This window comes from Phodopus roborovskii, unplaced genomic scaffold (genome assembly GCF_943737965.1).
Source record: "Phodopus roborovskii unplaced genomic scaffold, PHOROB, whole genome shotgun sequence".
NCBI classification, from domain to species: Eukaryota; Metazoa; Chordata; class Mammalia; order Rodentia; family Cricetidae; genus Phodopus; species Phodopus roborovskii.
Window position 1 is genome coordinate 9,639,042 of NW_026126407.1, and position 23,459 is coordinate 9,662,500.

At 49.6% G+C, this 23,459-nt stretch overlaps 1 protein-coding gene across 2 annotated transcripts in view; it reads left to right on the forward strand.

The window, feature by feature from the left end:
• Nucleotides 1–2,770: 2,770 nt before the first annotated feature.
• Nucleotides 2,771–23,459, forward strand: part of Pitpnm3 (PITPNM family member 3) — an 89,712-nt gene continuing 69,023 nt past the window's right edge. For both annotated transcript variants that reach the window (XM_051180077.1, XM_051180078.1), the window contains exons 1-2: nucleotides 2,771–2,991; nucleotides 18,815–18,910. In XM_051180077.1, the coding sequence (XP_051036034.1) occupies nucleotides 2,970–2,991; nucleotides 18,815–18,910 (118 nt within the window). In that variant the 5' untranslated portion in view covers nucleotides 2,771–2,969. The remainder of the gene's footprint in view (nucleotides 2,992–18,814; nucleotides 18,911–23,459) is intronic.

A 23,459-nucleotide genomic window follows, 5' to 3' on the forward strand; every position in this document is an offset into this window, starting at 1 on the left:
TCTTGACACCTGCCCACCTGCCCGGAACTCTGCCATTTGGACCACATCTGAGCCTGAGCATGGGCTGGGCCCTGTTCTCTTTTCCCAGTTCTCCAGAATTTAATATTTTCCTGGGCTGGAGAGTGGGCTGGCCACTATGATGGCAGAAGCACTGTGAACTGAGAAGGAAGCTCTTACCCAGGCACTCTCCCACTAGGAGATGGAGGCCTAGGAGACACTGCTGGCTCAGGCTCCTCCCTCCACCAGGCAGTGAGGTCAGCTGCTGCAAATTGCTAGTTATTCCTTTCTTCAATTAAGGACAATTCTTCTGATGCTGGAAGTTAACTCCCACCAGTTAATCTAATGGCCTTGAGTCCTGATGAGTTTGCTCTGTCTGAAGGCAGGGCTGAGAGAGAAACTGCCTTGGCAATCACTCCAGGTCTGTGCATAGAAGATGCATGAGAGGCCAGGCTATGCAAGCAAGCCCTGCTGGGCTCCGCCCCACCTCCAAGGAAGCTTCTCACTGGCTGGGGATGCAGGAAAGGCTTAAAGGGAGTCAGGAAGTCTGCTTTCTCACCTGGCCAATCTGGTCCATTGTCATTCTACATGAGGAATGGAATGGGGAGCGTAGACTGTGAGATGACTTTGCAAGTACCCATCTGCTTGGCACCTTACCTGTATGATCCTCACCTGCCCCAGGGTCACTGGTCTAGGGTTTGGGATGGCCAGACCCAGAGAGAAGAGGGTCTTAGGAGTTTCTATGGAGTATCACCTGTAAGCAGTGTGTTTTCCTGGGTCTGTGTATAAGTGAATGCGCACACAGGTATTCATATACACTCATGTACATGCATGTGCATATGTGCTCGTGCAGGAACTTGAGCCTGTGCCCCCCCCACACCCTCACTGTGCCAGGAAAAAAAAAAAAAAAAAAACAGGGATTGTTTTCGGTTACTATTCCTGCTGTGAGCCAAGAACCAAGGTGGTTCTTAAGCCCAGCTGTGTCCCTTCTGTGACTGGTTTATCATGTCTTCTGTAGTCAGTGGTGTCCACTGTCACTACTCACGTACCTATAGACCAGGTGGCCAAATCAAGACATTGTACAAGCTGCTAGGCCTCTGAAACTCCCACAGCCGCAGGGGGCGTGTGAGGACAAGGAGACCCAGAGGGATAGAACACAGGCCTGAAATGGAATTCTGTAAGACCATGAGCAGTGAATTTTCTTAGCCTGTTTCCTCTGTGTAAACTTGGGATGATACAATATCCCTCAGAGGGCACACCGGGAATTAACTAAAGTTCATACAGAGAACCACACAAAGACTGTTCATTCATAATATCCACTGTAGTTCTAGGATGGAGGAGCACTCCAGGGTGAGGGGTGGGTTGGGGTTGTCCACACCCTCTCTGCTAGTAGCCAGTGGCATGAGCTGTGAAAAAGCTTTGAATCCATGACTTTAGGGCTTCTCTTCTGAACTTCCATGTCTACAGGAGTCTGTGTTGCTGTCTGAGTCTGGAGTTCTTGGGACTAAAGGGTTTCTTGAGACTTTCATAGCTAAAACTAGGACAATTCCTGTCAAAGCATGGTGGCAGAGAGGATCCTAGGAAAGCCTGGTCTGGAGGATGAGGTGTCAGAAGGTAGAGAGAGGCCCATGAGTAGGAGGTACAGGATTCAGACTTCCACCCAGATGAAGGACATTTTTGCTATTGCTCTGTGCAGAAGTTTTGGAAAAGCTCTTGCCCGAGGTACTGAGCCCACTGCTTTTGCAGAATCAAGAGGAGTAGAAAGGCTGATCAACAGGAGTGGGTGTGTGTATGATGGGCTAAATGTCCACGGAGGCACCTTTGTTTCAATGGGGCAGTGGATGTGACACTAAAGCCCTACTGGCTCACATGTGGAACTATCTGGTGCACAGGATGGGTCCTTGGCTGCAGACTGTGGGAGAAAAGCAGGGTTCAGGAGAGGCCCAACAGCCCTCCCAAGAGCCTATCCCTCACACTATCCAGCATCAGGAAGCCAGGCAGCAGGCAGGCTCCACATCCTCTGGGCTCACAGAGTTGGCTTAGGACTGACCTAGGGAGAAGACTATTCTCTCCTGTAACCTACCTTCTAGACCCCATCTAAAATGACTGGCCATCTCCTGTGGATCCCCGGACTGCACTGGGCAGAAACCACAATTTAAATGTCTCTGGAAGCCTGTTAACTAGAATGTCTGCATTTCCACGAAGAAAGTGTTAAGGATCACTGCTTTCTACCAGGTCCCCTATAAGCCCTGCTCAGCCTGGTGGGATTAGCAGGTTTAAGGGTCCTTTAGTGTTGAAGGATAAAAGCCCTTTCTGTTGAGGCTAGAGAAGGTCCAAGCACCCTGCAACCTGGTATTTGGAGCTGATGCAGAAGCCCCTGCTGTCTCTCATCTCTGCAAGGTTTTTCCGTCTCTTGAGTCTTGGTCTTTTTTCTCTCGCCCTGTCCCTCTCACTGGCTCTAACCAGCTCCGATTTCCTTGAAATTCTCTCTCTCCCAAGGGTGTTTCACCCGTAGGAGTGTCTCCTTCTAGCTCAGTGTCTCAGGGTCACTGCGCCCCAGGCTCGCAGACCGTGTCCATCCCTGTCCAGTTTTCAGGGTCTCTGAGCTGTGAACCTTAGTCTTTCTACGTTGGCGGCTCGGGGTCTCGGTGGCCGTGAGCTGCGCCTCCCGGTGCGCTGCGGTGGCCGCGCGGCTTGGGCGGGGGTGCGGGCCCGCGGGGGCGGTGTCGGGCGCCTTCCGTCGTCAGTCCCTCCCCGGCGGCGCGGGGGGGGGGCGGCGCGGCCGCCGCTCGGCGCCTTTAAGGGAGCGGGAGGGAGAGGCGAGTCGGCGGCGGCTGCGGTGGCGGCGGCCGAGCAAGCGGGGCGGGGGCGCGGGGCGCGGCGCGCACGGAGAGTCCGCTCCGGCCGGAGGTGCCCGGGCCCGGCCGGGAGCGAGCAGCGCCGGCAGCGCAGCAGAACCGGCCGCCCGGGACATGGCCAAGGCGGGCGGCGCAGGTGAGCGCAGCGCGGGGCGCTCGGCGGGTGGCGGGAGGGAACCCTCGGCCCAGGTGAGCCCCTCGCCAGGTGGGCGGGGGCACAGGTACCGCGGCGACCGGGCCAGACCCCCAGGCTTGCATATGGGGGCTCCGCGCACCCCGCGTCCTTCTCGCGCCCCCAGTCACCTCGCGGGACACGGCATCCTGCTCGCCCAGCACTAGAGGGTCAGGTCTGCGGCTCCCATGTCCAGTCTGGCAGTTGGGAGCTGTCTCTGCTCTCAGGGAGGCCCGTGAGTAGACCCCTGCACCGGGACCCAAAGAAGATGTCCCATGGCCACCGATCCATCCTACGCCCCGCCACGCAAACCAGGACGCGCCCCCTTGTCTTGTCACTCTGTATCCTGGATGCGACACCCGCGCCCCCCCCCCCGCCTCCCACCTGACCTGGCTGCCAGCTGGGTAGGGAGACCCGGAATCCTGGTCCGGGCCGCAGGAGGGGTACTCCTTCGCTGCGGAGCCGCCCCGCCCCCCCCACCGGACCTGAGGCAGAGCCTAGGTGCCAGGCTAAGCAGGTGGGGCCTCTGCTAGGGTCCCAAGGGCTCTGATCTCCTGCAAGCTCAGTGCTATAGCCAGAGGATCTAAGGGAGTGGGTGTTAGTCATTTCTTCATTCATCCATCCAGGCATTCATTCACCAGCATCTGCTCTGATGCCAGGCCCTGAGTTGGCTGGGACCTGGAGGAGACCAGATTCAACCCCCTTCCCCAGTCTGCACCCTGGGCCCCCACCATACCCTGGGAGGCTAAATTGATGAAAGCCTGTGTTCATTGGGCTGGCCACACACAGGCAAGGCTGGCCTTAGCAGTCCTGAGCTTGGGAGCTGGTGTGTGAGAATCTGCCATGAACTCACACCCAGCCTGTGACGTTGGCAGGTGCCATGCCATCCCAGTGGGGCCTGGTGTGAACGACACTTCTCCACCCATAAGGCATGGTAAAGATGGAATGAACATGGCCATCTGTCTACACTCTAGACATGAGTGTCAGTGAGCTCCCTGTGACCTGGGAAAGGTCCCAATCCTCGGGCTTGTGTTGGCCTTGTGATTGGGGTGCCTGAGACTATACTCCCTGCTATTATAGAGGAATCTTGTCAGGGAGAGGCTGGTTCTGTGAGACAGCAAGAACCAAATGCATCTAAATACCCCCTTTCCCACTTCCCTCTCCTGCCCCCCTGAGTGAGGCACAGTGAGATGACACCAGGAGGCTGGAAAAGGCTCTCTGCTCCCTTCTTTCTCCTACCTTGGTCCCTCCCTACCCATATTCTTCACAAAGGGAGGGTAAGTAAGTCTTTCTGTCTGCTGCCCACTTTGCATGTGCTCATGTGTGCACAGGTCTGGACGCCAGGGCACCACAGTAGCAACAGCAGTTAGAGCAACCCCTTGTACTGTGCACCAAGTAAACGTGCTAAAGCCCTTTACTGCCACATGATCCTGAGAGGTAGGACGGCACTCCCTTTTTAAAACCTTTGGAAGCAAATAGCTTCCTCAAGGTGGCTGGGAGGGAGGGGCTGGGCAGAGCCTGGATTCAAAAGCAAGTTGCTTGGATGCTAAGGAATCTTTCTACCCACCCCACCCCGCTTCTGGGAGAAGGGCAGCTCCGGGTCCTCTGCAGTGGCTTGTGGGTCCTTTGGTGCCTGCCTGAGGTCCATAACGATGAGTACCTGGTGAAAGGTGAAGAAATTGCCAGGAGCTGCTCTATAACTCTGTGGTTTCACACTCAGCCCTTTCCCTCAGGGCAAGCCAGACTTCCCTCCTCTGTGACCCACTGCCTGGTGCCTCTATCCTTTACTCAGCTGCCACCCCAAGAAGCTCTGCAGATGATATCTGGCAAGATCTGACTCCTTGTCCCTTCTCAGCTCTTCCAGGCAACTTTGGTGCCTTCTCTTCTTCAGCTTCCTAAACCCAGTGACTTAAAAATGTACAGTGTAGAGGGAAGTCTAGTCTCTCCCACCAAGCACATGTAGGCTGGATTATGTAGCTAAGCTTTAGAGCAGGGGGAGCCAAGTCCTTCTGTCCATAGCCGAGGAAACTGAGGCCCAAGGAAGGGATGCACAGGAGAGGAGGGTGGCACACTATTACCACCTGCAGACTAAAAGGTAGAAGGATCAGGCCTCATTCTGAGAGGTGAGACTAGAATAAAGGGAGGTTGGAGGCCTTGTGTAGAGGTTGTGGGAAATCCTGACCATGAGGGACCTGCTTCCTGATTTGTGTGGGGATTCCTCTGAAAACTGGCCAGTAGCCCAGCTGCTGAGGGAAGAGATGGGGTTTGGGTCCTGGGGTTGTTGTGGTCCCTGACTCCGGGTCATCACAACATGGTGACTGGCAGTGCTGGGAGTTGTACAGTGTACAGTCTGAGTAGCCAGCCATGGCTGCTGTGTCAGGAGTGGAAGGAAAACAGTTGAAGAACTTTCCCGTAGCTTGGAGAATCCAGGTATAAGAGAAAATGCAAGCTGATCCCAGAAAGGATGAACTTAATTTGCAAAGAGTGGATCCAACTTGATTATTACCCATTTCCAACCTCAGCCACATAAGAATCATTCTAGTTGGCCATCCCCAATACTTGGAAAGGAAGAACACTCCTTGGTCTTGCTCCATGGACAAAAAGAAGACAGAATGAAAACCAGTGATGGTGGTGGGGAGGAGGACTGGGAGTCTGGGAAGGAAATGACAATTCTCTGTACAGAGGCACCCATGGGCCTGAGGACACAGCAGGCTGGAGTAGTGACTGCTGGATTCTTTAGCTGGCTCTTCCAGGCCATCAGAGTTTGGACAGGATGGTGGCAAGGGCTAGGCTTCCTGGTTCTGCAGAAGCTTGAGTAAAGGCTAGGAGGCTGGATAAAGGGGGGAAACAACAAGTCTACAGGGGCTGCTACAGAGAAACCCTACCGGCTGGGGTACTGGGTTCCTAGAGGCTTGGTTCAGAGGTCAGCAGGAACTCCAGAGAGCATGGGGGGGGGGGTGGGTGGGAGGCAGCAGTGAGGTGGTAAGCCTCGTGTGTTTGGACAAATCGCTTTGGCACACTGTGAGAGCTCTGGAGGCTGGAGGGCTGCCAGCATGGGAGCTGCCTCTGTTGGGAAGGGCTTGTTCTGGCTTCTGCCAGCAGTTCTGCTCCTCCCTTCCTGTAACCTTGCTATCCCCCTCCCCCTTATTCCAGTGGGCCTACAGGGTTGGTCTGTCCCCAGGCTAGTGCAGAAGGGAGGCCTGTGTCCTTAAGCTAGATAGAAACACAGCAGGTAGCCAATATAGTTTGTGAAGCTAAAGGAAAAGGGCAGGAATGTTTGGAGGGCCCAGAGCCCATGCCACAGGGTTGGGCAGGCATTCTAGGCTGGACGAACCAGTTTATACTATTTCCAGGTGTCAGCCTCTGCTCTTAAGAGAAGGGACTGGCTGAGGGGGGAAAGCAAGCCTGGTTATCAACAGCATTAAAGTGCCAATTTGTCATGTGGGGACTGGGGGGGGGTGCTTGCAGATACTCAGGTTCAAAGCCCTGGTTAAGAAGGGGATATGGAGGCCTAGGTGTGTGCTCAAGGTCACAGGGAAAGGAATACTCAACCTGAGTGCTCTAGGAGATGGATATGTGTTCTCACAGCTCTGGAAGGAACTGGACCAGGAGAGGAAACAGAAGTTTGGGGAAGGTACCAGGCCTGGTCTTGCACTTTGGGAAGATGGCAGGAAGACTGAGCCACATCTGAGAAACTCCCAGGCCTTGGGCATCAGGATAATATCCCTGTGTATCTTGGGAAGGACGTCACTTCTGCAAGGAGACTTCAGTCCATCCACCCCCCCCACCCCCGCCGCAGTGTCTGACTCCAGGATTTCCTCAAACTCTGCCTCCAGGAAGCCTTCCTGGGCTTGCTACAGTCAGGCAGTGCTTAGGTTCTTGTATGAAATGTAGTCTCTGTAAAATCATTTGTCATAGTCACTGTCACACAGGCCACAGTTTGAGACCCTTCATAACCTCTTAATCCTGATGTGGTGTTATTATATGAGCAAAGATGTACAGCCCAAACAGAAGCTCTGCTTTTAGCACGTGACCCTGGGCCTGGAGCTCCTCACTCCCATTGGAGGCCCCTGTGCTTCAGTCTGTGTTGGGGTATAGCATTGGGAGACATACCAAAGACAGCATGATGCACTCCCTATTGCTCTTTGGGGCTATGCCTGTAGCTGGCAGGTAGGGTACATCATAGCAAACTGTGGTAGTTCCTAGCCAGAAGAAGTTTGGAGACTTCTAGTCCACCTGTTAAAAATACATAAGGGGGAGTGGTGGTGTAAAGAGATGGCTCAGTGGTTAAGAGCACTTGTTGCTCCTGAAATGGACCCAAGTTCAATTTCCAGCCCCCACATAGGGATTTACCACCATCTATAACTTCAGTTCCAGAGGATCTGATATCTTCTTCTAACCTTGGTGGGCACCAAACACACTCAATGGTACATGTTCTCCAATGTGTGCATGTGAGCACATGTGCATACACATACACACACACACACACACACACACATGCACACACACAAACACACATATATGTAAGCCAAAGACTCACAAAATAAGATGAATAAATCTAATTTAAAAATTTACGACAGGAGGCAAAGTCCAGAGAGGCAAAGAGTCCCTCTCTGAATCAAGGGCAGGAATGTGAACTCCAGAAACCAAGGCTTTGGAAATTGGAGGTTTCTGAGAAAGAACCAGCCACTTCCCAGGGATGCTCTGAGATTCCAGGCTTGCAGGAACTAGGAGGGGTTTGCATCTGGCTCCTTTTTATGGAAGCTCTTAGCATTATTTCCCTTCTGATGGCCAGATAGCACCTCTTTGCAGAGGTGGGGTGGGGGGATAGGAGGGCTACAAATGGAATGGATACACATGAAATCACAATGTTGTTCCTATTTTGTAGATGGGGAAACTGAACCTCAAAAAGGTTGAGCATCTGGTTCTAGACTCACCTATGGACTTGGAGGCAGACAAACTAACAAGTGGAATCTTCCTTTCTTGCATGCAACGTCATATTGCCTAACCTGGCTGGCATGGGTTGACCTTGAACAGCCCCCTCTGAGCCTCCACTTTTGCATCTGTAAAAAAAAAAAAAAAAAACCCGAATGGGGAGGAAGAGCGTGGGCTCAGGAGGGGCTGGAAGTTCTACACAGTTCTAGCTGTGTTCTTTCTTTTCTGCCCACCCTCTCCCTGGGGTCTGTCTGTCTTTACTGCTATGGGGAAGGAAAGGGCCTCACCTCATGTGGATGGGATTTAGGGGAGTTGAGAGTTGAGGATCCTTAAGGAGTGAAGGATTTTATAGCCTAAGCCCTGTTGGGGGCGGTCTCAGACTCTAACTTGTCACTAAGCCGAATGGAAGAGGTTGGCCAGAGCCCCCCTAGGGAGAGGCTTGGGGGTGGGAGGGGTAGGAGAGAATGCATAGCAAATAAGTTTGGAAATCAAATGAGATCTGAGCTCCCCACCCACTCCCTCAAATCTCTCTACTCGCTCTCTTTTAAAATTCTTGTTTTCTAAAGAGAAAGAAAATGCTAAATTGCACCCCCTTTTCCAAGGAATGGGAGCCATAGTGAGTCACTCCGGAGGTAAATGCCACCTCCAAGGTCCCACGTGTGCCTGCGGAGGCCTGTACAGCTGTGTGGCCACAGCCCCCAAAGGGGGTGCAAATGTGGGTAGGGTAACAGGGTCTCTCTGCTTGTCTTGGCTCTGGGTAAGAGCTGGGTCCCTGCAGGGGACCTAGTCAGCTGACCTGCTTCTTCCATTGTACCCCAGAAGGGGCCAGGCTTTGAGCCAGGGTCACAATCAGCTTTCACTTTGGGGCTGAGGAGGTGTGTTTGGTTGCATGGAGAGGCTGTCTGTGGCTGCAGTGGGTCACAGTGCGGATGCACTTGAGGCACGGGGAGTGAGAGGTTGGCCCATGCCGCTGGGTGTGGGAGGCTGATGGGGGTCTCCTGGTGTCAAGCTAGGTGTGTCAGGGCCGGCGAGGCCAATGAGGAGGCGTGCCACCTTCCTATGACCCATTATTCTGGAGGGAGGAGAAGTAGTCCGTCTGTTGGCTGGGGATGCCAAACAAGGGTTGAAATCAGAAATAGAAACACACTGGGCTCCGTCTGGGAGGGGCGCTGAGTTCTGGTGGATGGAGAGGCCTCTTCTGAGCCGGCTGTTGCTGACGCTGTGTTTGTTCGGCTCTGGGTATTTGCAGAGTACGTCACTGCCCTCCTGCCATCCTCAGGGACAGATTTAGGTCTACAGACTTTGTGACCATGATCTCAAGGTGGGCTGGCAGCTGGAAGGCTCTGAGCATGTGCTAGGAGCCTGTCTTTATGCATATATTGGTTACACATTTGACCTTTCCTGAATTGTTTCAGATTGGTCCCAAGTGCCATCCTCCTGGATCAGAACTCCCTTAGGCTCTGCTGTGGTTTCCCTTCATGAGCCTGGTCTGAACTAAGCAATTCTGGAGTTCACCCCTGGCAGCATAGCTATTTTGAGCCTCCTATTAGGGCCTGATGTGGGGAATGTGTTTATCTTGTGCTGTGTTTTGTTTCCTTCTTGTGTAGTATAATCTGGGGCAGCGAAGACAGAATTATCCAGCCTGCCTCCGGGGCTTCGTTGGCTCACTAGCAATTCCTGGCACTGTGATTTGGCACCAAATGGAGAGGCCCGAGGGCAGAGATCACCTTGAAGGCCATTCTTAGAGTCTGGGAGTTGGGGGTGGAATGGGGTATCCTTATGGGACCACACTGGCCTTTGTTGGGGTGTGGCAGGGAGCTGTTCTTTCTTGCTGTTTGCTTCCTGATGATGGCAGCCTCTGATGCCCTTTCCAAAAGCTGGATATTTCCCTGAGGTGGTAGTTCATGAACATGGCATCCTATGTGCAGGAACATGGCATCCTGAGAGGAGTCTCTGGTTCTGCTCTGGCTTCCTTATCCACTGGCTTGATTCGTAGCTCAAATTCTTATTCTCTGGCCCCTACAAAGGGGTCCTGGGATGATTAAGGGGAGTGCCATCCTCTGTCTCAACACCCCAGGTTGTCCTATGTCCTTCCCATGTGGCATAGTGGCAGGTGATATGGAGAGTTTCCTATGGGGTAGAGGAGACAGCTTCTGCCTTATGGAGCAAGAGCCTGGTGGGACATAGTGGGGGACATCTGGACCTTGGGGAAATTGTTCCAAAGAATTCAGAACTGTTGGGAGCCTAATTGGCAGAGCAAATGAAAGTACAATAGATAGCCAAAGCTATTAATCACTCATTATCTCCTAAATAAGGTAATTAAGGGGTATTTAAGTGGCTTATTTATAAGATACCAGCAGGTCTTCCTTCAAAAGCACATCTTTCCCAAAGCAACTGGTTTGGCCAACTGGGCCAGGCATGGAGACCAAGGTTTTTGCATTGTACCCACCCTCCCTTCCCCCTGAACTTCTCCCTGCAGGGACACCCCTGCACTTGGGAAAGCAACAGGTCTCAGAAACCCCTGCAGTATATAAAATCCAGTGCAGCATCTAGATTGTGCTGACAAAACATTCTTTAGGCACAAACAACCTCATGGCATTGTGGCGTGGTGTTGTCACTTACGGAGTTAATGCTTAAGATCTGTGCAATGAAGTTACAAAATAAAAATCTCCTAATACATTAAATAAGTCTACAGTTTTGTGATAGACCTCAATTGCAGTGTTCCCTAGTCACATGTGGGCTGTAGGCCACAGGTTGGATGTGCCTGCAAATCATTTGATGTGGTTCTGGGATCTAGACTGGGTGCCATGTGTGGCCATGGCTGGGTTCCTCTTGTGCCTGTGCTTGTCACTTGTCATGTGACTGGATTAAGAGTAAGCCTGTGGCTAGACTCAGTTTCTAGTTTGAGGCTGGTCTGTGTTAATGGCTGAACCTAAGGTTTAAGATATAGTTGAGGTAGGCCATGGTTGATTTAAGCACTCTAGTAGTTAGGATGATTCTGCATCTAGAAGGCTCAGCCATAGCCCTTGGATGTACACCCTATGGACTGGATCTACTTGATTGTCCTGAAAGCTGATCTCTCCTTCAGGGTCCTTCGGGATGCTGGCTCCTGAAGCTGGGTACTATAGAAGACAGCCCCTTTGGGGTTCCTGACAGTCCCCTGAAAGAGATCAGCACACAGCTCATCAGTGGCACATCTAGCATTTTAGGAGATAGTTAGGACTGTTTCTATAGCAACCAACCCCCAACCAGCACTGATTTCCTTCAGTAATGCCTTTTTCTGGAAGCAGCTTCTCCTGGCCTCTCATCCCTCCCCAGGTGGCTGCACAGCCCCTTGAAGGCCACGTGTAAATTGGTTGGCCCTGGACTGTCTGGTCCCCATTCTCACCTTGACCTACAAAGAGGGCCTGAGGGCACACCTTGGGGTGTGTTCTCCAGAGAGCAACCTTCCTGAGGTACTTCCTGTGCTGTTCCATGCTGAGTCCCAAAACAACTTTTACCACACAGCCCTGTGCAGGGAGAGGCTATGGGTCTGGAAAGGGTTCCTGCCAGGTGTATCCTCTAGGGAAGCCCATGGTCCAGAGGGACCAGATGACAGGGATGCAAACATTGACTGTGGTGGGACACTAGTGAGGAATCAGGAACCAGTCTGGCCTGGGAACAGGAAAGTGCCTCCCCTTCTAGCAGCAATGGGCTGGAGAATGGAGGACCCACTAAAGGCCTGAAGGAAGAGGGAGAAGCCTGGAAAGTTCCCAATGGCTAGTGTGGCTAGGGCCAGATGGTCAGAGGATAGGCTTAGAGAGAGAGGAATGAGGGGAGGAGAGGAGAGGAGCAGCTCCCATCCCAGGGGCCCCAGGAGAATGGCCTCCTGCTCTTTCTTAGAAATTTCAGCTTAAGAAATAAGCAAAGAAAATCCTTGGATAAGCATGGCTTCTTATTCCATTTAACACGTTCCTTTACTTATTTTTCCCTCACTTTATTGCATGTGTGTGCATGCGTGTGTACGTGCATGTGTATGTGTGTGTGTGTGTGTGTGTGTGTAAGATAGATAGAGAGAGACACATGTTTAGAGATCGGAGGTCGACTTGCAGGAAGCAGTTCTCTCATTCCTACTATGTAGATTCTGAAGATCAAACAGGTCATCAGGCTTGCACAGTGAGAGCCTTTATCCACTGAGTCACCTTGGCAGTCCCTTAACAAGCCATGTTATGGCAGTAATAGAGACTGGGTATTATGCTGACCCTTTCTCAAATACTCATTCATTTACCCTCTTCACTACTTGTGACATAAGTATGACCATTATTCCTGTTTTACAGAGGAGAAACTGAGGCTCAAAGTAATTGGTAAATATCTAAGCTGGGAATGAAGCCAAAGGATGTGGGCAGGTTCCCTGGAGGGAGGAGAAGGAGGAGGAGAAGGAGGGGGAGGAAGATGGGGAGGAAAAGGAGGAGGAGATGGCAGCAGAAGCAGTGGTAAGGAGGCAGCTTCTTGGGTTCAGTCACTGCCTGTGGAGCCTCCCTCGGGCTCCATAAAGTGCCATACTTCACATGCTGTCTCCTGACTTTGAGGCCCCAGGGCTATCATGAGGATCAGCCATGTGTTTCTAAGTGTGCATGTGTGTGCACGTGTGTGTGTGTGTGTGTGTGTGTGTGTGTGTGTGTGTCGGAGACCTCCGGAGCATTTGAGCCACACTGGTAGCTAGGACTTAGCCCACAGCCGTCTTGTAGATCTCACTTGTCTGTGTGTGTGTGTGCATGGTGGTAGATAGGGGTGGGTTTCTAAGGGCTGTAACCTCGCCTCTCTATTACCTTCTCTGCTGACACACAGGTGTTCCAGTGTATCAGTGCCACCAGGACAGCTTTAGATGCAGTGGGACAACAGTCACTGCCAGGCAGGCAGGTATGGGTATAGTCAGGCCCAGGGCTGTGCAACCCAGGCCATATGCTGAGGTATTTGCTTCATCTGGTTCTAGGAGTATGTTATTTGGATACCCCAGGGCCATGGCTCCCAGCAAATGTCCATGGTCCTTCTCTTACTCTGACATACTGAGTTACTAACTGGGGGTGAGGGGTTTTTATGCCATCTTTGCCTGGAAATGGCTGCCACTGTGGCCATGTCTTTCCATGGCCCTGTTCTGCTTCTGTCTTCTTGTTAGTGATGCTCATTTCTTCCTCTGAGGCTCAGTTGGGTCTCCTCCCCAGGAAAGAGCACCATGTGACTCTGAGTAGACAGAGACTGCTTATATGGAATCTGGCCCAAGGACCAAGCTCCTTGTCCCCTGCTCTATGCAAGGCAGAGCAGGGCTATTCCCTGGGACAGCACTCCAAAGGGTCAGGATGGTTCCAGTTCCTTTCTGTGCCCCCCTCCCTCCAGGCACCATCTGGCCTAAGGTTTGGCCCAGGAAGAATTGGCCTATACTTCTGCCTCCTTCCTGTGGGGTGTCTTCCCCGCTAGCCAGGACTCCTGAGTACAGGGCAGTGTCCCCTTAAAGAGGGCACTCTGCCTTCAGGCAGGACTGACCTGAGGTCCTTAGGACACAGCTCCTGTCTGGCTGTGCCTGCTGTCTTTCTGTCTATTATAGATGTGGGACCTGAGATGGAGCCAGTGATCTGAGCAGGTATCTGGCTTTATTCTTGTAGGAGAAACCCGGACCTTCTCACAAATACTTGGAGACCACACTGGGACTGAGGTGGAGGCTGATGGGTCTGGAGACAGACTGGGGATGGCTCTAACAGTCCCCCTCCTGCAGGCCCTGGCTGGGACTGTGGAGCAGAAGTAGTTTCTCTATAGATAGGGCTTAGGGTGTTTCTTCTCCTTGTTGCTTATGTTAGGTTTTAGGTAGTTGTGGTACTCAGGCAGAGACAGTTGAGCCTTAGAAGACATAAGCCTGAAGGAGTCCCCTGGTAGCAACTAGAAGTTTCTTGGGTATTCTTTCCATGCTTTAAGCCTTGGTTCTATGGATGACAAAGTCTCCCTCCAGGCAGTGGCTTGGAAACTCTGGTGGCTAAGCTTAAACTGAAATCTTATAACAATGAAGTAAGGCTCATGATGCCCATTTTAGAGATGAGAAAAACTGAGGCTCTGAGAGGTTAATCTGCTTTGAATCATGGAGAAGTAAGTGAATTCAAGGTCATGTCACTCAGAAGCCCACGCTCCAAGCTCTGTGCAGAAGTTTTCCACGCACCTGGCAACTGATTGCCTGTAATGTATGAACAATCTTAAGAAGACAGAGTGGAGGGTTAGGAGCTCACATCCCTCAAGGAATACACACACACACACACACACACACACTCTCTCTCTCGTGCTTTGTGAATCTGGTCTTTTTCATCATTCAGTTCCCAGCTCGCCTGGAATCTTTTCTAAGCAGTCTTGCCCTTAGACAACTTCCTATGCTCTTTTCCTTCTTTGAAATATGATCTTTGCCATTTGCTAAAATCAGTGTATAGGAGGCTCTGCCAATGTATAGGAGAGGGTCTGCCCAAAGACTGTCCTCTCCCATCAGGGAGCCAGTTGCATATATATGTATGTATGTATATATTATATTTGTCTGTCTCTGTGTGTGTGTGTGTATGCATGCATGCACATGTATGTATATAGACCTGCATTTGCCACAACTTTCAGGGAGTTGATTCTGTTCAACTGTGTGGGGTCCAAGATCAAATGCAGGCCATCGGGTTTTGATGGTGATCACCCTCTCCTTCTGAGCTATCTTGTTGGCCTTCGCAGTTGCTTTTTGACATGACCACTCTTATAGGTGTATTTTTATTTTTATTTTTAAAGATAGGATCTCACTACGTAGCTCTGGTTGGCCTGGAACTCACTATGTACACCCACCTGGCTCAAAACTGACAGAGATCTGCCTGCCTCTGCTTGCTGAGTACTGGGCTTAAATTTTTGCCATCACATCTGTACAGGTTCTTTTTATATTAGTTATATATTTTCTTTAGGATTTCTATTGCTGCGATGAAACACCATGACCAAAAAGCAAGTTGGGGAAGAAAAGGTTAATTAGCTTATACTTCCATATTGCTGTTCATTACCAAAGTAAGTAGGATAGAAACAGGGCTGGGACCTGGAAACAGGAGCTGATGCAGAGGCCATGGAGGGGTGCTGATTACTGGCTTGTTTCCCCTGGCATGCTCAGCCTACTTTCTTATAGAACCCAGGACCACCAGCCCAGGAACCTTCCATCATGGGCTGGGCCCTCATCCATTATCACTAATTAAGAAAATGCCTTACAGCTGGATCTCATGGAGGCTTTTCCTCGGCTGAGGACTTTCCTCTGATGACACTAGTTTGTGTCAAGTTGACACACAAAACTAGCCAGTACATTATATACAGACAGGATTCCCTGTTACCTTTACAGAGGTTGTTTCCGGTAGATTCTGCCCAGTGGGAGAGAAGGCCTCATGTCTTCTTTAAACAAACTTACAGTACATGTTAAAAGAATGTAGGCATGTAGCTTGAAAGCAAGGAGGGTGCCAGGCAGTGATGGTGCATACCTTTAATACCAGCCTGCCGAACCTGGATCATCTAAAGGACAAAAATCACCCCAGTGGGGAAAGGTGCTACAAAAACCTGTCCCTTTCAACCTCTTCCTTCCACAGTGTCGTTACTGCCTGAAAAAGACAGGTGCACGCATGGGTCTGTAACCCAGCCTTGCTCAGGGGAAGCACTTGGTGACACATATTAGTTTTACATGTGAACCAACCTGGCATCTGCCTTCTTCTGCAGCTCATAGCAGCTCCCCTCTCAGATTATTCCTTCCTCTTCCACTGTGTTCAAATTTATCTTTGGGTTTATTTTCAATTGTGCATTTTGACTTATTCATGATTACTCTCCTTGTTTTCTTTCTTTCCTCTTTTTTTTTGTGGTTGTTTTTTGGCTTTTTTTTTTTTTTCAAGACAGAGTTTCTCTGTATAACAGTCCTGTCTGTCCTGGAGCTTGCTTTGTAGACCAGGCTGGCCTTGAACTCACAGAGATCTTCCTGCCTCTGCCTCCCCATTGCTGGGATCAAAGGCATGTGCTACCATTTCCCAGTTACACTTTTTTTTTTTAACCACCCAAGCAAGCTTTTACTTCTTTGGAATGAAATAGACTTGGATAGTAAAGGGTGTTTGTGTATCAATATATAGCATGTATTTATATAGGCTATATGATAATTTTAATAACTGACATCTGTTTCTCTAGAGAACTGTATTAATTAAGTTAATGTAAGTTTGGGACAGATTTTAAATGATTTTTTTTTCTGAGACAGTGTTTCTTTGTATAGCCCTGCTGTCCTAGAACTCGCTCTGTAGATCAGGCTGGCCTCAAGATCCACCTGCCTCTGCCTCTCAAGCAGTAGGATTAAAGGTGTGCACCACTACTGCCCAACCATTATTTTTTAATGGTACACTTATATTCAGACCTCCTTTCAGTAAATCCAGGGCTTCAGGGTGGGAAACCAAGTTTCAAAGGGCTCCATAGGAAGTGTGGGGGCAGATATGACTTTGCATCTAGAGAGGATTCCACATTGGTGCTTCCTGTGACCTCTGCCCTTTTGTGTTTCAGAATGTTCTCTCTCTCTTGGCTGCAAACCATAGAGCATAACCTGGGTATGTGTCTGGGTATGTGCTGGGCAGGACAGGAGGGCTGGCCCCTCCAGAAACTGTTCATGTACAGGGTGGGGAGGGGGGACAGTGCCAGCATCCTGCAGGTTGGTAGGATGGGGTGAGCCGGGGTTGTAGTGGGTTCTCCATGGACTGCATTGTAAGGTGCTCCCTCCCTGAGGCTGGGGAGGAGTCCACCTCTCACAGTTCTTGGTGCCAACTGTGTGCCAGATGGACTCCTCTAGAATCAGAGTTACATTTTTCCTCACGGGAAAGCCTCAATCACGTTTTTCATCATGCAGATGGGAAAGCTGAGGCAGGAACATTGTTGGTACTAGCCTCCAAGCCACTGTGGGGCCAGGGCATGAGTCTGATAGCCAAAGCCTCTGCCTCAGGGAAGACATACCCCATGTGCATGATGATTTTATTGTTTTTTATTGAACATGCACAGACTGTAGGATGCAGCCTTATTTTACATATTATCAAGGAGAAGGAATGAATGATTCTATTTAGCTCATGATGTACCATCAACTAAGTCACTGCCCAGTTCCAAAGATGCTAGCCTGGGGAAGGTATCTCTTAGAACTGGTAAAAGGAGACAAAAAAATCTTGGTAATCACATAAAAATTACTCATGCAGTCTTAAAGCTGGGTTTCCTCTGTGTTCTTTTTATCAAATTCCACTATCCATGTAGATAAATGTTTATAAACAGCATTTTGGCGTGTGTCCTCCCAAACATTTTAACACCTCTGGAAGTATATTTATGTAATAATTACTGTTCTAAACACTTGATCTTTGCAAGACATGATGCTAAGCTTTGCAATGCATTTTGTTTGATCTTTGCAATAAGCTCGGAAGGCTGGCATGCCCTAGTCCCACAATATAGATGAAGAAACCAAGACAGAGAGAAAGGGCAACTCACTTGACATCACACAGCTTCTAAGAGGCAAGTCCCGAGTTTGAACTCAGGCCTGAGCCCTTAACCAACATGCCACACATACCCCTCAGTATACAGGTGTATGTAATTTTTAAATATGAGTCAAAAAGAATGTTCTGGAATTTTCTTGTGTATTTCTCCTAACTGAACTCCATGGGCATCTTTCCATGTCAGCACCTAAAGCACTACTTCATCCTTTCAACAGTTGCTGGGAAGCGCATATGGCTGTATATGGATGTGTGTAGCTCATCTCCTGCAGATGAACACTGGGGTTTCTCCTGCAGTATAGTTATCACTGAAATACTGTGATGAACAATTTATACCTCTGTCTTTGGGATCTTCCCCCGGAAAATTACCAGGTTGATTTTCATCTACCTCTCTCAGGTTTTCATCTAAACCCAGATTGCAGTCTACCTGCAACCTCTTGCATCTCACACACCTCAGAGTTTGTATGCAAAGGGCTTCATGTGCATGCTGGTCCTGTGTGAACCCCTAAGTGCTGAATAGAGAGGGCTAGAGAATGGAGGAAGGTGCCAGCTGTGTTCTTGCCCTACTTCCCTTTGGCCCCAGGGCAGGAAGTAAGATGGGGCAGAACGTGGTGTGAGGGACCGGTCTCAGTGTCCATGTTTCCTCCCTGCTTTGGAGGGCCCTTAGCCCTGCATGCTACTCTCTGAGGAGACTAAGAGTAGCTGCTGTCATTTCTGAGCCTCCTGAAACTTGGCAGACATCCTCCATCATGTCGATCTTCACTTGGATGTGTGTAGTGCTGAGTCCCGTCATGGTCTGCATGTGCTGTATGTGGCTGACTTCTTTGGTGGTCAACAGGATGTCTGGTCTTCCCATGTGGCTTTGGCCAATGAAATGCAAACAGAGCATGCCATTTCTGGGCAGCAGAGTTTAAAACTGGGCATGATTTCCTGTGTCTCCTTGCTTCACTGGACCTTGACATCTCATTTTAAGATGGTGACATCATAAGTTGGTGACCCCTTGGAGCGAGCATGATGAAAAGAGCTATATCTGAACCATGTAAGTGGAAGCGAATCACTGTTGCTATAAACTGCTGAGATAATTTATTACCACAGCTCAGCTTCTGCTGACCAGTACTCGACTACCCTCAACTCTTTCCCCGTGGAGCTTCCTTAGAGAGAGTTTTTGAACTTAAATGAAAACACTGTGGTGAGAAGGATTGGTGTGGTCTGAGGCTACAGAGTGGGAGAACTCAGACATGGAGGATATAGCTGACCTTTGTCTGAGAGGCCTGGGACTGGCCCCACCATTGGGACACTCTCTTAGTCTTGACTAACATATATGCTCTCTTTGGTAGGTGGCCCTTCCCCGGGTGGCAGTGCCCCCTGGCACCTTCGGAATGTCCTCGGTGATTCAGTGGAGAGTTCAGATGATGAATTCTTTGATGCTAGAGGTAAGTGAACTCCATCTCTACACCACCAGTTGGGTGGCCTTTCAAGAAGTTCTAGAAAGTAGATCCCTGTTGAGACCTAGCATCTTCTCCATCCATCCACACTTCCATGCTCAGACAATTGGTGGGATTTTTAAAGCTCTTAATGTGTTCAAGGTAGAATACAGGTTTTTTTCCCTGCCCTCATAACATATAGTCTAGCTTGAAAGGCAGACATCACAAGATGATACAAAGCTCACTTGTGGGTGTGATGTCATCAAGTTAAAAGTACCAGCTGACATGAGGGAGATGTAACCAGGACTCCTGCTTTGATGTGGGCAGGATATCCTTCTGCAGAGCCAGGAAGTAGGGGCTTGTCAGGTGAGGACAAGAAAGGGCCTTCCAAACAGATGTGGCAGCAGGTATGGTGGCTCTGAATTAGGAAAGACTGAAGAAGGGAAGAACCTTTTGGGCTCTGAAGGGATGCCCGTGCTATGGAGGTGGTTGGACGTGATACACTGGGGAAAAGGAGTGATAGATGAGACTGGTCCTGGATGCCTACAGTGTCAATGTGGCATCTAAGACAAGCCTCACTGAGATGAAGAGAGCCACCAGTGATGCCCAGGTGAGCTGTGAGCTGTGACAGATAGTGAGCATCCAAATGACACCCAGAGGGACCCATGGAATAGCATTTCAGGTAGAGAGAAAATAGGGGTCAAGGTGTGATTGTACCAGGCAGATGCAGGGGTGGGAGGTGAGTCGATCAAGAATTAGGAGAGAAGAGAGTGTAGCCATGCCGAGCCAGGCTGGGTGTGAGTGATCCCAGCTGAAGAGAGTTCAGGGACCTTCTTGCCTTGTTGGTCCTGCCCTGGGATGTCACCAAGGCTAGCATGTTGACTTATTTGGAATGGGCTAATTTGAAATGCCTGGTAAACATGACCTTGAAGATAGATGGTGCTAGACAATGTCTAGACCTAGAACGGGACAGCAGGGACTGGTCCGGACAAGAACCTGAATTTGGCTTCAGGAATGCCTTTCCCCTTCTTGGGGGGGGGTCTCAGTTTCCCCTATCAGCTCTTATATCCCCAGTTGGAGAACATTTCCCAAATGTTGGGGTTCAGGGGACTTCCAGGGAAGCCTGACTGGATGTCAGGGCTGCCCCACTCAAGGCTCCTACATCCTTGGCTCTGGGCAGGGAAATCTCTCCCCAGTGCTGTCCCTAAACCAGCCCGTTGGGGGCTCATTTCCCATCTTCCCTTGGTGTCTGATTGGAGTGGCTGCCAGGGCTGCGTTTCTCCATAGCAACGAGCCCACAGTGTGACAACACAGCTTCAATATTTTGATACGCGGAAGAGTTTCATTTCAATATTTCTGCCGTTCATCAAGGCTGTGTGTCCCTAGCTGCTATGATGGCATGCTACAGGAGGCAAGCATCTGTGGGTGACACTGGGTTAAATCTGTCTTGGGCCTGCTGACCTGTCTTCCCTGTGAACAGCTGAGGGTCTTTGCTGCCCCATCCCTGGGACCCCTGTCTGTCAGCCGCCCTCAGCTGTGTCTGTCTCCCTCCCCAGCCTCAGTGAACTTGACCGTCCCCTATGCTCCCCTGTCTCCATGGCACATCTCTTTGTTTTTCCCTCCCCCTGCCTGCCATCTCCTTTTCTCCCCTCTATTCTCCCAGGACTCTAGACTCTTCCTCAGGGTGAGGCCTCAAACCCAGTATAAGAGCTGGGATGCCCCTCAAGATCGTGTGTGTGTGTGTGTGTGTGTGTGTGTGTGTGTGTGTGTGTGTGTGCGCACGCACACATTTGCAACCTGTTTGTATATATGATATGCTCTTTGTGTGTATGTGTTTGTGTGTAGACAATCGAAGTGAACCTCAAGTGTCACTCTTCAGGTGCCATCCACCTTGATTTTGGAGATAGGATCATTCCAATTAGACTAGCCAGGCTAGTCAAAGAGTCCCAGAGACCCACTTGTTTCCATCTCCCCATCTCTGGGGTTACAAATTACCCAGACTTTTACATGGCTGTTAGGAATCAAACCAAGTCACTCACACAGCAAACACTTCACTAGCGAAGCCATCTTTGCAGTCCCATTCCATTTTACAAGGTGAGAAACTGAAGCAGGGGATTTATTAAAAGGCTACAGACTGTAGCAGAGCAGGGGGTAGAATTCTACCTCACTTATTTTTTGAGTATATGTTCAACCAGTGTTAGGACCCACCCTCAGTGTAACGATTGAAGACAAACCCCATCCCAGCCCTCATGGATCTATGGCTTACATAACTGGTGGAAAGGGAGAAGACAATGAACAATCAAATAAAACACATTGAGAAATGCTATAAAAACAACACAAAGCGATAAACATTTCATTGCAAAGGGTGTTTGAAAGGCAAATGAACACATGAAAAGTTGCTCAATACCATCAGTCATCAAGGAAAGGCAAATCAAAACTGCAGAGAGGACTGGAAGGGTGGCTCAGTTGGTAAAGTGTTTGCCTTGCAAATACAGGGACCTGAGTTCAATCCCCAGCAATCCACCTACATGAAGACACCAGGCATTGTTGTTACCCTGGAACTGTGGAGGCCAACAAGAGAGTCTTCAGAGCTCACTGGCCAGTCAGTCTAGTCTAATTGATGAGCATGAGACCAATGAGAGGCTTTGTCTCAAGGAAGTGGATTGTGTTCCTGAGGATGATACTGAGGTTGTCCTGTGGTCTCCATACGCACACATTAAAAAAACAAAAACAAAAAAACAAAACAAACAAACAAACAAACAAAAAAAAAAAAACAAGAAAAACAAAACCCAAACCTGTAAAGACAGGTGGGTGAGATGGCTCAGTAGGTAAAGGTGCTTGCTGCCAAGCTTGATGACCTGAATTTGATCCTGGGACCCAAGGTGGTGGAAGTAGAAAACCATCTCCTGAGAGCTGCCCTCTGTTCTCCACATGCATTCTATGGTATGAGTACCTCTCCATATGCACACAAAATAAATAAAAATAAATATAACGAACTGTTTAAACTGTAATGATACCACTATGTACCTATTAGAAGAGTTTATTAAAATAACTGGCTGAAATAAACTGCTCTTAGAGGAAATGGACAATTTCAGAAAGTTGATGGCAGTTCCTAAAGGGTGGGGTGGGGTGGGGGATTTATCTTACTGTGGAGTATCCCAGCACGTACAAGGGCCTGAGCATCATCCTGTCCTATAACCCTTCTACTTGTAGGTGTTTACTCAAGTTAAGAGGAATGTTATGCCAGCTTAATTTATTCTAGTCCTAATCTGAAAACATGGCCAATGAGAACCAGTGAGCGAATGGATAAACAAAGAGTCTGGTCTAGAAGAAAGGAATGAAGTGAAGCATGCGACAGTGTGGACAACATCAGGATAAGTCACCCTGACAGAAAACAAGTCTGGCTGAAGCAGAGCACACTGTGTGACTGCCCTGACCAAAGGGGGAAAAAAATCCAGAAAATGCCAAGCAGCCTGCAGGGACAGGAGCAGATCAATGGTTTCTCAGAGAGGAAGGGAGGGTGAAAATAACAGGAGAAAACTGGCTGTGATGAATTCACAATTACTGCCTTGCAGTACTTACAGCTGTCAAAGCATCACATTATCTGTTTCATTTAATTAATTAATTAATTTCTCCCAAATTTTTATTAGGACATTTAAATTTACACAATAAAAACTAATGAAAGTTGAAAGGTGTCAAAATCAAAATAAAACCAGTTAGGGTTACTATTCTTGTGGCCCATGATGTCCAGACACATTCCCTCAAGGAGATGAGAAGTACCTGTTCCTTTTGGGTCTCCTCTCTGGCATCTTACCACCACCCCTTCTGCCATGAATATGCATGAACAAGCTAGGCTTGGCTTTTACAGGGCCAGTGGCTGGGGGAATGAGGGATCTGGAGCCTGGTTATATTTAGGTACACTGGCGCTGGGAAGTCTAATCAAGAACAAAGGGAAGAGATACCCTCCCCCTCACAAGGCCAACCTTCTGTCCTTTATTCATCTCTATTCTCTTTTTCTTGGTACTTAGGGTTAGGCTAGTTCCCATCTCTGCTTCATTTAAGGCTGGAGGCTGTAGAACTGGATGCTGGGCAGCATAGTCCATTCATAGTTGTAGCCCCCTGCCTTTCATAGCAACTAGGAGAAGCAACTAGGGGTTAGTAACTGCATTTTATAGAAGATTCTAAGGCAAGGTCATCATAGCTGATAGGGAGCTTAGGCCAGGTCTTCCCTCCTTGGTTGGGCTTTGGCTGTGAGCACAGAGACTCCCAAGTTGGGACAAGAGGGAGAAGAAAATCTGGGGTCTAAGAGGTCTTGATCATGGTAGTGCCACTGACTGGCTGCTCTCTGAACTCAGGAATGCCTCAAATCCATGGATGGAGTTTTCCTCTAGAAGACAATAAGGATGTAGGCATTTAGCCCATGGATGAAGATGAAGGAGGCTATGGGGAGTAGAGTGAGTAGAGCGGTAATTACTAGACAGAGAAACTATTATAGATTCAAACCATGAGAGTCTGGACCATGCCCTAACCCTTTGTTAGGGGAAGGGAAGGAGGGAGT